The 12,946-nt window shown below is 44.2% G+C and overlaps 1 protein-coding gene across 4 annotated transcripts in view; it reads left to right on the forward strand.

Moving 5' to 3' along the window:
• LOC126106807 (replication protein A 70 kDa DNA-binding subunit-like) overlaps positions 1-7,119 on the forward strand; it is an 84,251-nt gene extending 77,132 nt beyond the window's left edge. For 3 of the 4 annotated variants that reach the window (XM_049913198.1, XM_049913201.1, XM_049913200.1), the window contains exons 8-10: positions 2,656-2,820; positions 3,075-3,211; positions 6,871-7,119. In XM_049913198.1, coding sequence (XP_049769155.1) covers positions 2,656-2,820; positions 3,075-3,182 — 273 coding nt within the window. In that variant the 3' untranslated portion in view covers positions 3,183-3,211; positions 6,871-7,119. The remainder of the gene's footprint in view (positions 1-2,655; positions 2,821-3,074; positions 3,212-6,870) is intronic. The other variant, XM_049913199.1, reaches the window with a different exon arrangement.
• The last annotated feature ends 5,827 nt before the right edge of the window (positions 7,120-12,946 follow it).

A 12,946-nucleotide genomic window follows, 5' to 3' on the forward strand; every position in this document is an offset into this window, starting at 1 on the left:
AATATAATTTACTGTGTTTGTTAAACTGCCACATATGTAATAATAATTTTATGTAACAGTTATATAACTCTATAAAACTAATTTGTATGTGCACACTCTCAAATGTTTATTCTTTTTAGTCTCTGTTCTATTTTAATACACCAGTGGGTAATATTTAATGGTTTTGATACTCACTCCTGCGATGCTTAGTGTGCAAATTACAAAACAAACAATCACACCATCCAATTAATACAACAATGAAACTAGTGCTGTGGTAGTTTGGTGTGTCATTTAAAGTGAATCACAAATACTTGCAGATTTTATTTGGGGTGACTACTTAAGCAGAATATTGTTGGATGATCTTTCACAAAATCCAAAGGTAATTCTGGTTATATGTAAAGGCTGTTTGTGGCACAGATGAGACGGGAAATGAAATCTTGGGTAGCAAAGCAAAAGCAGAAATGCTTAACTCTGTTCTCAAAAGGAACACCCAGGAGATTTATCCCAATGTAATTCTCTTTCTACTGAAAAGGCGAGTGAAATAGATGTGTTGGTGATTTTGAGAAACAACTGAAATTGTTAAAATTGAGCAAAGCTCTAGGGCCAAATGGAATAGCTGTACTGAATTTGCAACCGAGTTAGTTCCTCTTTTAACAAGAAGAACCCTGTCTAGTAGATGGAAGAAAGCACATATCACACCTACCAACTAGAAGGGTAGTAAAAATCATCCACAAAACTTCCATCCAATATGCTTGACCTTGATTTGTTGTATAGTCTTGGGACCTATTTTGTTTGAAAACTTTGGATCAAAGTGGTAAGACAGATGCATACTTGCCTCGACTTTGAAAAGCATTTGACTCTGTACCGTTTCTACACTTACTATCAAAAGTAAGATTGTATGGGGGTATCAAATGAAAATTGTGACTGAATTATAGATTTTTTGGTAAGGAGTATCCAGCAAGTCTTGGATGGGGATCACTGACAGATGTAAAAGTTCTTCGGGTGTGTCCCAGGGAAGTGTGTTGGGGATCCTTGCTGATCATGTTGTATACTAGTGACCTTCCAGACAGCATCAACAGGAACCTCAGACTTGACACAGATGATGCAACCATGTGTAATGAAATAACTTCTGAAAGAAGTTGTGCAAATATGCAGTCAGATCTTGATAATATTTCAAAGTGATGCAAAGATTGGCAACTTGCTTTAGATTTTTGGATATGTAAAATTGTGCATTTCACAGAGTGAAATCCTGTGACTGTAACATCAGTGAGTCACTGTTGAAATCAGTCACCTCAAACAGATACATGGGAGTAACAATTTGTAGGGATATGAAGTGGAATGATCAGTCAGTCGTTGGTAAAGCAGGTGGCAAATTGCGGATATTGCATACAGAACACTCGTGCGACCCATCATAGAATATTGCCCAAGTGCGTGGGACCCTTAACAAATAGTACTTATGAGGGAAATTAACGGATACAAAGAAGAGCAGCACAAATCATAACCAGGTTGTTTGACTTACGGTGGTGTCTGAAAATGCTGAAAGGAATGGACTGGCACAACTGAAGATACACACAAAATATTCTGTGAAAACCTGCTTAGAAAGTTTCTAGAACAAACATTAAATGGTGAATCTAGGAATATACTGCAATTCTGTGTATAAAGAGATATTTAAGCCATCATTCTTCCAGCGTGAATGCAATGGGAGGAAGCCCTAACAACTGATGCAATGGGATGTATCCTCTTACAAGCACCTCACAATGATTTGGGGAGTATAATTGTAGATGTTTATAGACTGGTTGGTTCATGTGATCTATATGTCAGACATCAACAAACTACTGTTGTTTTTGACACAGTTTTCGGTTTCATCAGTAATTCTGTTCTTTTCTATTGCTTTAATTATCCATTCTTCCCAAATTCACATTTTTCAATTATATTCTCTTAGTACATATTTTGTGTAATTGACCTTCATAATTAAATGATGAAACCTCCAGGTTGGAATATCAACTATAGAAGAAAATGGAAAGATTGCTACTCACTGAAAAGATGACACATTCAGTTGGAGACAGGGAAAATTAAGACTGCTACACAATTAGCTTTTGACCAAAACCTTCGTCAGAAAAAACACACACACACACACACACGCTGAATGTCAATGAAGCATTCGTCTTTTGCAGCTGAGCATTCATTGTACCTTTACCGGACATTCAATGGAGTAAGTTTTTGGGACTCCATTGCTAAAGAATCCACGGAAATTCACATGACAAAAAATCTGATGAACTGTGATAGTGGCTACCAACTGGGGACCCCATCATTTCCATAATTTGCTCTAATCAGAGACAATATAGCATACTGATGGCCATCGTGAGCAGCAACTAAGTTCAGCAGTTCCACTAGGTCTTCTGTCACCACAATCTTAAAGCCCATGTAGAACACATGAATTACACTAATGAATTCGTAACGGGGCAAGTCTTCATCAACCTTGAACGACTCACCTACGGATGACTGGCAGGTGTCCAACTGAAATATCCTGGAGTGTTGTTAATGGTCACAGTCTGCAAACCCAAAATTTCTTTGAATATACCTGTCAATTTGGAGGGGCCAGTGAAGATGGATCTAGGTTTCATGGTTAATATTTTCAGAATATGTATTTTTATTAATTTATTTAAATAATTTCAGGCCCAGAGAAACAGAGCAACAGTTGAAACCTTTGCTAGAACACAATTAGAAACTCTGCAGCCATTCAAACATTTTCTCAACATTCAACTTCATAAATTTAAAGAAGTTGAGAGAATCCAGAGAGAACATATAAAACAGCTAGAAGCTAAATTGAAACATAAAGAGGTATTGTCAGCTTTAAATTTGCTCTTTATTTATATTTTAAAATTTGAATGGACAGTATTTTTGTGATGCATTCGTAATATTAAAGTATTTATTTGTTCTGTATTAATGCCGTATAACAGTATAGTGTATAGAAGAAAACAACTCGGTAACTTTTTTTTTATGCTCAATTGCCATCCAATGGAGGACAGCTTTGAAGCTAATGGGTGTTTTTAGCGTCACTCCTGCACAGTAATGAATTATTCTTTTTATTACAGGAGTTGCTCTCCAGATTACAAAACCTCATTAATGTGGCCACTGAGGATGAGAAGTTGTTTCATCATGTATCAGCAGAAAATGAAAATTATCCTCAGAAATGGGAATGACATTGATGTGTTTAAGTTTATAGATTATGGTAAGAATATATTTTTTCTTGTTGCCATAAAAATGAATACACACATACTTGCACTGCATTCAGAGTACTAACATTTAGCATTTACTACTAGATTGATGCTGCAAAACAGTGTTGTGTAGAGAAGAAAGCAAGATTGTTAACATTTTTTTTCCTTCTTTGTTTAGTGTAAGTACCATGTTTTCCAACCCTAAAGTATGATTGACACATTAAATCTGAAGCTTGCATTCCATTAAGCTTTTGGTACAGTTGTAAGGTAAGTGCTGGAGTTGAATAAGAGGGCTTTCTGTAGTTTGGTAATACGTTAATCTGGATGAAATTGAAATTATATTCCCACATCCAGTGGAAAAAGAAATATCTTTATTTAGTTAAGATGCAGCCAAACTGTTTAACGAAATATATTACAGCAAAAAATTGATTGCTGATCTAGTTTTCAATTCTCTTATATGCTTATATACACTTTTGTTTTGCAGTACTGGATGAAAGAATTGCTTACATTGATTGTATTTGAGTCTGCCATTTCTTCAGAATTACACAGTATTCACATTTGGCATGTTTTATGTTAAAATTCATCAGTTTTAATATACTGCCCTTTTCTGAGAAAGAAAAGGAGACAATGTGCCAGAATTTATGTAAAAGTTTACTAAGCTAATTTACACGGTTATCTCTTTGGGAATAAAAATCAAAATGCATATGTCTTGAAGATGCAATGCACATTACAATATTACAGACAGGATAGTTGCTACTCACCATATAGTGGAGGTCCTGAGTTGCAGATAGGTACAACAAAAAGACTATCACAAAATGAGCTCTCGGTCAACAAGGCTTTTTAAAAAAAAAACGAAAACACAGTTACGCAAACAAAACTCATACACACATGACCAGTCTCTGGTAGTTGAAGCCAGGCTACGAGCCGCAGCACATGATGGGGAAGACAACTGGGTGGGAGGCAAGGTGGCAGCTGGGGTGGGGAGGGGAGGAATAGCAGGGTAGGGGGGGGGGGGGGAGTGCTGCCAGTGCGTGCGTTCAGGGATGAGGTGGAGAGAGAGAGGGTGAGGCAGCTAGGTGCAGTCAGGAGGTTAGATGGGGGGGGGGGAGGAGAAAAGTAAAAACACTGGGTATGTTGATGGAATAGAGGGCTGTATAGTGCTGTAATGGGAACAGGGATGGGGCTAGATGGGTAAGGACAATGACTAACAAAAATTGAGGCCAGGAGGATTACGAGAACATATTGCAGGGAGAGTTCCCACCTCCACAATTCAGAAAAGCTGGTATTGGTGAGAAGGTTGCATTTGCTACAGGCTGTGAAGCAGTCATTGAAATGAAGAACATAGTGTTGCTCAGCAACAGGGCGGTCAAGTTGTTTCTTGGCCAGTTTGTCATTGGTCAATCATGCGGACAGACAGCGTGTTTGTTGTCATGACCACGTAGAATGCAGCACAGTTGTTGGAGGTTAGCTTGTAGATCACATGCCTGGTTTCACAGGTAGCCCTGCCATTGGTGGGATAAGTGACACTTGTGACTGGACTGGAGTAGGTGGTGGTGGTGGTGGTGGTGGTGGTGGTGGTGGTGGTGGTGTGTGACAGGTCTTGCATCTAGGTTTATTACAGTGATGTGAGCCGTGAGGCAAGGGGTTGAGGGGGGGGGGGTCATTGCGTAGGGATGGATGAGGGCATTGTGTAGGTTTGGTGAGCGCCAGAATACCACTGTGGACTGTGAAATGAGTTACGTGATCTACAAGCTAAGCTACAACCACTGTGCTGGATTCTGCGTGGACATGAGAACCAACAAGCTGTCTGTCCGCAAGAATGGCCCCCAACAAACTGACCAAGAAACAACTGGACCACCCTGTTGCTGAGCACGCTGCCCAACTTAACGTTCATTTTTTCAGTGACTGCTTCACAGCCTGTGCCATCTGGATCCTTCCCACCAACACCAGCTTTTCTGAATTATGCAGGTAGGAACTTTCCCTGCAATATATTCTACATTCCTGTAACCCTCCTGACCTCAACCTTGGTTAGTCATTGTCCTTACCCATCTAGCCCCATCCCTATTCCCATTCCAGCACTACACAGCCCTGTATTCCACCAATGCACTCAGTCTTTTACTTGTCCGCCGCTCGTGGTCTCGCGGTAGCGTTCTCGCTTCCCGAGCACGGGGTCCCGGGTTCGATTCCCGGCGGGGTCAGGGATTTTCACCTGCCTCGAGATGACTGGGTGTTCGTGTTGTCCTCATCATTTCATCATCATCCAGGAAAGTGGCAAAATTGGACTGAGCAAAGATTGGATAATTGTACGGGCGCTGATAACCACGCAGTTGAGCGCCCCGCAAACCAAACATCATCATCCTCATCAGTCTTTTACTTCTCTCCTTCTCCACAATCCTCCCACCTCTCTCCCCAGCCCTCCATCTAACCTCCCAACTGCACCTAGCTGCCTTATCCTCTCTCCCTCTCTCCACCACACCCCTGTAAGTTCCCACTAGCAGCACTTAACTTTCCCCCATCCTTGTCGTGCTATGCGTGTGCGCGCGCGTGTGTGCGCGCGTGTGCGTGTGCACGCGCGTGTGCGTGTGCGCGCGCGTTTGTGCGTGCGCGCGCGCATGTGCGTGTTACGACAAATCTTGCAAGACCATCAGTCATTGTCGTGGATAATGGCCTTTATCATTCTTTTGTTAAAGATAAGACACCAACATTGGCAACAAGAAAACTGTAAATTATTCAGTGGCTGAACAGGTTGGATGCAGATCTCGGAGATCATTTGAAAAGTCTGTATTGCTTTAAACTGCATTAATAATCAGTGAAATTGCTAAAAGACGTGGGCATGAAATTGTTAGGCTACCTCTTCATCATTGGCATTTCAATGCTGGTATGCTATGTGCATGGAGACATATAAAACTGTTTCTGCAAACAACAAAAAGCTTACCATCTTCAGACTTGAAAATGAAAATGTCTTGTGGTAGCTTTGAATCAAGTGACTAGTAGTGAGATATGGAAGTAAATGATGAATGCCGCTACAGCTGTTATCCATGCTACAGCCAGAAAAGAAGGCATTTTGGAAAGCTGTTGGAAAAAATTATACATCTGGAAGGGTGCAGTGATAGTTCTAAGAGTGCAAAATAGAGGGGAGGGGGTAATTACAATCTGATTGTGACAGTGATGTGAAATGGTGTTTTTCCATTAGCCTAGCTGCAATACACTTACAAACTTAAAAGGAGAACGTGCCATCAGCCATTAATCACCTCACAAGTACTTTGTTCAGATTGTAACGGTTTACGTACTGACTGGTTATTATGTTGTTCAATGAGAACAAACTTTCAGTGTACAAGTCGTTGCAGTTTTTTTGTTTGTTATTGCTGCTGCTGCTAGAGTAAAAGTCCCTGCTACCAGGTACCCTACACAAACAACTGTCAACATTGCCATTTGACCACATGAACTGTTAGTAACAGTCATTTGTCTCAAAGGCTACAATTTGTGATGATCGGTAGATGGGGGCCTCTTTCTAGATTAAATTTAATGTTAATCATTTCACTGTTTAAGTGTACACCATTTGACTTCTGTTTCAAATCGTGTTGGCAGGTCATCAGAAAGATGGCAGCTTTGCATATCTCAATTGTTGTCACCATCACTCCTACTCATTAATACATTATTATTTTTATTGCAGGAGCGGGACTCCAGTTTACAAGAATTATTTGAAATTGTTGAGAGAATGCGGAAGAATATCAAGGGCCCTAAACAGTAAATTCATTTCATTACAGGAGCTGGATTCCAGTTTACAGAAATTGATTGAAAAATGAGTTTCTGTAAACTGGAGTCCAGCTCCTGCAATAAAAACATTTAGCTGTGATAAATATTTATTTACAAAAATCAAATACCAACTTAACTATGATCATTATTTATTTATTTAGTTAGTGTTTAAAAAATAAAAGTTTATTGAAACCAAAATAACTCTTTATTACACTTCTAGTCCTAACACTTCCAATAATTGAAAACTAACATCCTAAAAACCATCTCTCTAAATTATTACATGCTATTGTCTGACAGAAAAATATATATACAGAGATGCTGTAACTTACCAAACGAAAGCGTTGGTATGTTGATAGAGACAATAAAAAACACACACACAAATTTCAAGCTTTCGCAACCCAAGGTTGCTTCATCAGGAAAGAGCGAAGGAGAGGGAAAGAAAAAAGGATGTGGGTTTTAAGGGAGAGGGTAAGGAGTCATTCCAATCCCAGGAGCGGAAAGACTTAGGGGGAAAAAGGGACAGGTATACACTCGCACGCGCGCACACACACACACACACACACACACACACACACACACACACACACACACACACACACACACACTATCCATCCACACATATAAAGTCACAGGCAGACATACGTAAATGCAAAGAGGTTGGGCAGAGATGTCATTCGAGGAGGAAGTACAGAGGCAAAGATGTTGTTGAATGACAGGTGAGGTACGAGTGGCGGCAACTTGAAATTAGCGGAGGTTGAGGCCTGTTGGGTAATGGGAAGAGAGGATATACTGAAGGGCAAGTTCCCATCTCCAGAGTTCTGATAGGTTGGTGTTAGCGGGAAGTATCCAGATAACCCGAAGGGTGTAACACTGTGCCAAGATGTGCTGGCCGTGCACCAAGGCATGTTTAGCCATAGGGTGATCCTCATTACCAACAAACACTGTCTGCCTGTGTCCGTAACCATTTATGCCACTTCCTTATACACAAATATTCCCCACGTCCAGGACCTCGCTGCGATGGAGCACTTCCTTTCACGCCGATCACCTGCCACCCTACCTAAAACCTCTTTCCTCATTACCTTAGCCAGCTTCATCCTGACCCACAACTGCTTCACTTTCGAAGGCCAGACATACCAACAATTAAAGGGAACAGCAATGGGTACCAGGATGGCCCCCTCGTACGCCAACCTATTCATGGGTCGCTTAGAGGAAGCCTTCTTGGTTATACAGGCCTGCCAACCCAAAGTTTGGTACAGATTTATTGATGGCATTTTTATGATCTGGACTCACAGTGAAGAAGAACTCCAGAATTTCCTCTCCAACCTCAACTCCTTTGGTTCCATCAGATTCACCTGGTCCTACTCCAAATCCCATGCCACTTTCCTTGACGTTTACCTCCACCTGTCCAATGCCCAGCTTCACACGTCTGTCCACATCAAACCCTCCAACAAGCAACAGTACCTCCATTATGACAGCTGCCACCCATTCCACATCAAACGGTCCCTTCCCTACAGCCTATGTCTTCGTGGCAAACGAATCTGCTCCAGTCCAGAATCCCTGAACCATTACACCAACAACCTGAAAACAGCTTTCGCATCCCGCAACTACCCTCCCGACCTGGTACAGAAGCAAATAACCAGAGCCACTTCCTCATCTCGTCATACCCAGATCCTCCCACAAAAGTGCCCCACTTGTGACAGGATACTTTCCGGGACTGGATCAGACTCTGAATGTGGCTCTCCAGCAGGGATACGACTTCCTCAAATCCTGCCCTGAAATGAGATCCATCCTTCATGAAATCCTCCCCACTCCACCAAGAGTGTCTTTCCGCCGTCCACCTAACCTTTGTAACCTCTTAGTTCATCAAAAGGCAGAGCCACATGTGAAAGCACCCACATGATTTACCAACTGACCTGCCTACACTGTGAAGCTTTCTATGTGGGAATGACCAGCAACAAACTGTCCATTCGCATGAATGTACACAGGCAGACAGTGTTTGTTGGTAATGAGGATCACCCTGTGGCTAAACATGCCTTGGTGCACAGCCAGCACATCTTGGCACAGTGTTACACCGTCCGGGTTATCTGGATACTTCCCACTAACACCAACCTGTCAGAACTCCGGAGATGGGAACTTGGCCTTAAGTATATCCTCTCTTCTCGTTATCCGCCAGGCCTCAATCTCCGCTGATTTCAATTTGCCACCGCTCATACCTCACCTGTCATTCAACAACATCTTTGCCTCTGTACTGCGTCGACTGACATCTCTGCCCAAACTCTTTGCCTTTACAAATGTCAGCTTCTGTCTGTGTATGTGCGGATGGATATGTGTGTGTGTGCGCGCGAGTTTATACCTGTCCTTCTTCACCCTAAGGTAAGTCTTTCCGCTCCCGGGATTGGAATGACTCCTTACCCTCTCCCTTAAAACCCACATCTTTTCGTTTTTCCCTCTCCTTCCCTCTTTCCTGACGAAGCAACGGCTGGTTGCGAAAGCTTGAATTTTATGTTTGTGTTTGTTTGTGTGTGTATCGACCTGCCAGCACTTTCGTTTGGTAAGTCACACGATCTTTGTTTTTAGACATATTTTTCCCACGTGGAATGTGTTGTGATTTGGGAGGAGCCAATTCACAGAGTTTTGAGGAAGCCGAAAAGCACGCGATTAAGCTCACGCAGGCGGGCGTGAGGTCTGGAACAGGTCAGAGAAATAAGACTAGCAAAACAAGAGTAACTGGTAGAATACTTAACTTTAATCCACAATTGTAGAACATCGGTCTTGATGATACAGGCATCCATAGATAAATATTAAATGATACTGGTAATGGCGCCTTGCTAGGTCGTAGCAATTGACGTAGCTGAAGGCTATGCTAACTATCGTCTCTGCAAATGAGAGCGCTATTTGTCAGTTCCATCTCTAGCAAAGTCGGCTGTACAACTGGGAGAATTGCTAGGACGTGTCCGTCTAGACCTGCCGTGTGGCGGCGCTCGGTCTGCTATCACTGACAGTGGCGACACGCGGGTCCGACGTATACTAGCGGACTGCGGCCGATTTAAAAGCTACCACCTAGCAAGTGTGGTGTCTGGTGGTGACACCACATTCCTCCCCCGCAAATTGGCGAACGGTGGTATTATAAGGCTTCCGCCCACCGTGGGGAGGACCCCGTGTTGACGTATGCGACGAGGTGGGGAGCCTAACAACAGGCGAGACTGTGCCACCCGCACCCGGCCATTCGGTCCGAGGGGATCTAGGAAACGCCTGAAAACCTAGTCCAGGGTGCACGCCAACATGTGGGGTATGCGCCCGAAGATAGTCAGGAGGGGCCGAAGGGTCGACCTCCATCGGGTCGGAGCACCCGACTGGCGAAGACAACAGATGGGCCGGGGCGGGCAAGAGTTCCATGGCGGAGGACAACTGGTCATGGGAAGCGATCGGTGATTGCAGCGACGCGTCCCCTGCGGGCGGCCCCGGCGAGAGAACAGGCGGTGGTGGCGCGTCGCCATGGGGCAAACTGGAAGGCAGCATCGGTAACACCTGGGGATGAGGTGAGCCAGTAGATGGGTTCCCAGGGCGCTGACCGGACGGCACCGCCGCTGAAAGCAGACGGGGAGCGCCAGAACCCGTGCGACGACAGAGGCGCAGCTGATTGAGATGCCGACGCACCTCACCAGAGGCCCCCAAAACCAGACACATAGCGCGGCCGAGGCAGCAAAGAATGCGCCCTGCGAGCCTACGCCGTGAACACCGAAAGCTGCAATAGTATACAACGTCGCCTGGATCATAAGCAGGTGGCTGCCGCTGCACAGGAACCTTATGCGGTGGATGTAGCAAAGACATCAAAGTTCGATGAGGACGACCATGGGGCAGCTCAGCCGACGAGCGGCCATCTCGAGGCTGAGAGCGATACAAGGACAAAAAGAGCAATAATGCGTCCTCCCGCGAATGCGACTCTTTCAACTTTAACATCTGTGACTTGAAAGTCCTGACCAAACGTTCAGCGGCACTGTTTGACTGTGGCGAAAATGGCGTGGACGTCAGATGTTGAATACCATTGGCCTTGCAGAATGACTGAAATTCTGTGGACATGAATTGTGGGCCACTGTCGGAAACAGTAGTCTGTGGTAGACCTTCAATGCAAAAGATAGCGGACAATGCTTGGATGGTGGCGGAAGACGTTGTGGAAGACATCCGGACAACAAAAGGAAAATTACTGAATGAATCGACCACAACCAACCATCGAGCATTCCAGAATGAACCAGCAAAATCGATGTGTAAGCGTTGCCAAGGGGAAGTGGCTTTCGGCCATGCAAAGAATTTCTGCGGTGGTGCGGATTGTTGTTCGGCACACGCCATGCAAGAAGAGCACATATTCGTAATCGCAGCATCGATTCCAAACCAAGTACAGTGCTGACGAGCAAGTTGTTTCGTTCTCACTACCCCAATCTCCTTGGTGGAGAAGCCGTAAGACAGAGGACTGTAACGAACGTGGGACCATGACCCTGGACTGGTCATTATCAGAACGCAACAGCAAAACGCCACGTCGAACAAAAAGTCTCTCCTTGTGAGCAAAAAATCGGCGAACAAACGGATCTCCAATCCATTGCGTAGGGCCATTGCGTAGCAACAAAACGCAAAACGGTAGCAAGGTCAGGGTCTGCAGCTGTGGCTGTAGCCACACGACGAAAATCAATCGGAAACGATTCGACCACGTCATTGGTTTTCGCATCAATGAACATGCAAGCAAGTTCGGAAGAATCGAATGCTCTATCCTCAGCAACAGGCAAACGGGACAACGCATCGGCGTTTCCGTGCTTAGCAGTGGACCGATACAAGATATCGCAGCGGTACTGCGAGAGGAAAATAGACCAGCGAATGAATTTCTGCGCTGTACGTGGAGGTACAGGCTTGGTCGGATGAAAAAGCGATGTCAAAGGTTTGTGGTCTGTGACGATGGTAAAGTGACGACCATACAAGAAATCATGAAATTTTGTAACACCAAAGACGAGAGTCAATGCTTCTTTCTCGATCTGTGAATAATTTCTTTGCGCAGACGAGAGCAATTTGGATGCAAAGGCAATAGGGCGATCATGCGAGCCATCTTTGTGCGCAAGCACAGCACCGATTCCAAAATCCGATGCATCCACCATCAACAAAAGGGGTTTCTGGGGATCGAATGGCGTAAGGCAAGTATTAGAAAGCAACGCCGATTTCAACTGGCGAAAGGCGCGTTCGCATTCCGTCGTCCAGACGAACGGAACACCTTTACGGTGTAAGCGATGAAGCGGAGCTGAAATGGAAGAGGTATGTGGAACATATTTATTGTAATAATTAATTTTTCCCAGCACACTCTGTAGCTGCGTCAAATTCTGCGGCGAAGGCAAGTCTTGGATGGCACGAAGGTGCTCTGGACTGGGATGTATGCCTTGGGCATTGAGTACATGTCCCAGATATGGCAAATCACGAGCAAAAAACACATTTGTCCTTCTGCAAGCGAAGACCATTTTGTGGCAAGACCTGAAATAATGTTAGGAGATTGGCTAAATATTCTCCTTCCGTTGTTCCGGAGATCACAATATCGTCCAGATAGTTTGCTGCAGTAGGGTCCGACGCACAAACAGTTTGTAGATACTGCTGAAACAATGCAGGGGCGGATGCACACCCGAATGGCAGTCGTTTGAATCGGTACAAACCAAGATGCGTGTTAACCACCAAAACTCGCTGGGATTCTTCGTCCACCAGTATTTGCAAGTACGCATCTGCTAGGTCCAACTTCGTAAAATATTTACCCGGGCACAGTTTGTCAAAAAGATCTTCCGGGCGGGGTAAAGGAAAAGTTGCAGTCACTAGTTGTGGATTCACTGTGGCCTTGAAGTCCATACAAAGTCTCAATTTTCCGGAAGGTTTTTGCAAAATTACTAAGGGTGATGCCCAGAGAGAAGCCTGCACACGTTCAATTACACCTTGTGATACCAAATCGTGTAATGTTCTCGCGACCTCAT

Source organism: Schistocerca cancellata, chromosome 10, assembly GCF_023864275.1.
Source record: "Schistocerca cancellata isolate TAMUIC-IGC-003103 chromosome 10, iqSchCanc2.1, whole genome shotgun sequence".
In the NCBI taxonomy this organism is placed as follows: Eukaryota; Metazoa; Arthropoda; class Insecta; order Orthoptera; family Acrididae; genus Schistocerca; species Schistocerca cancellata.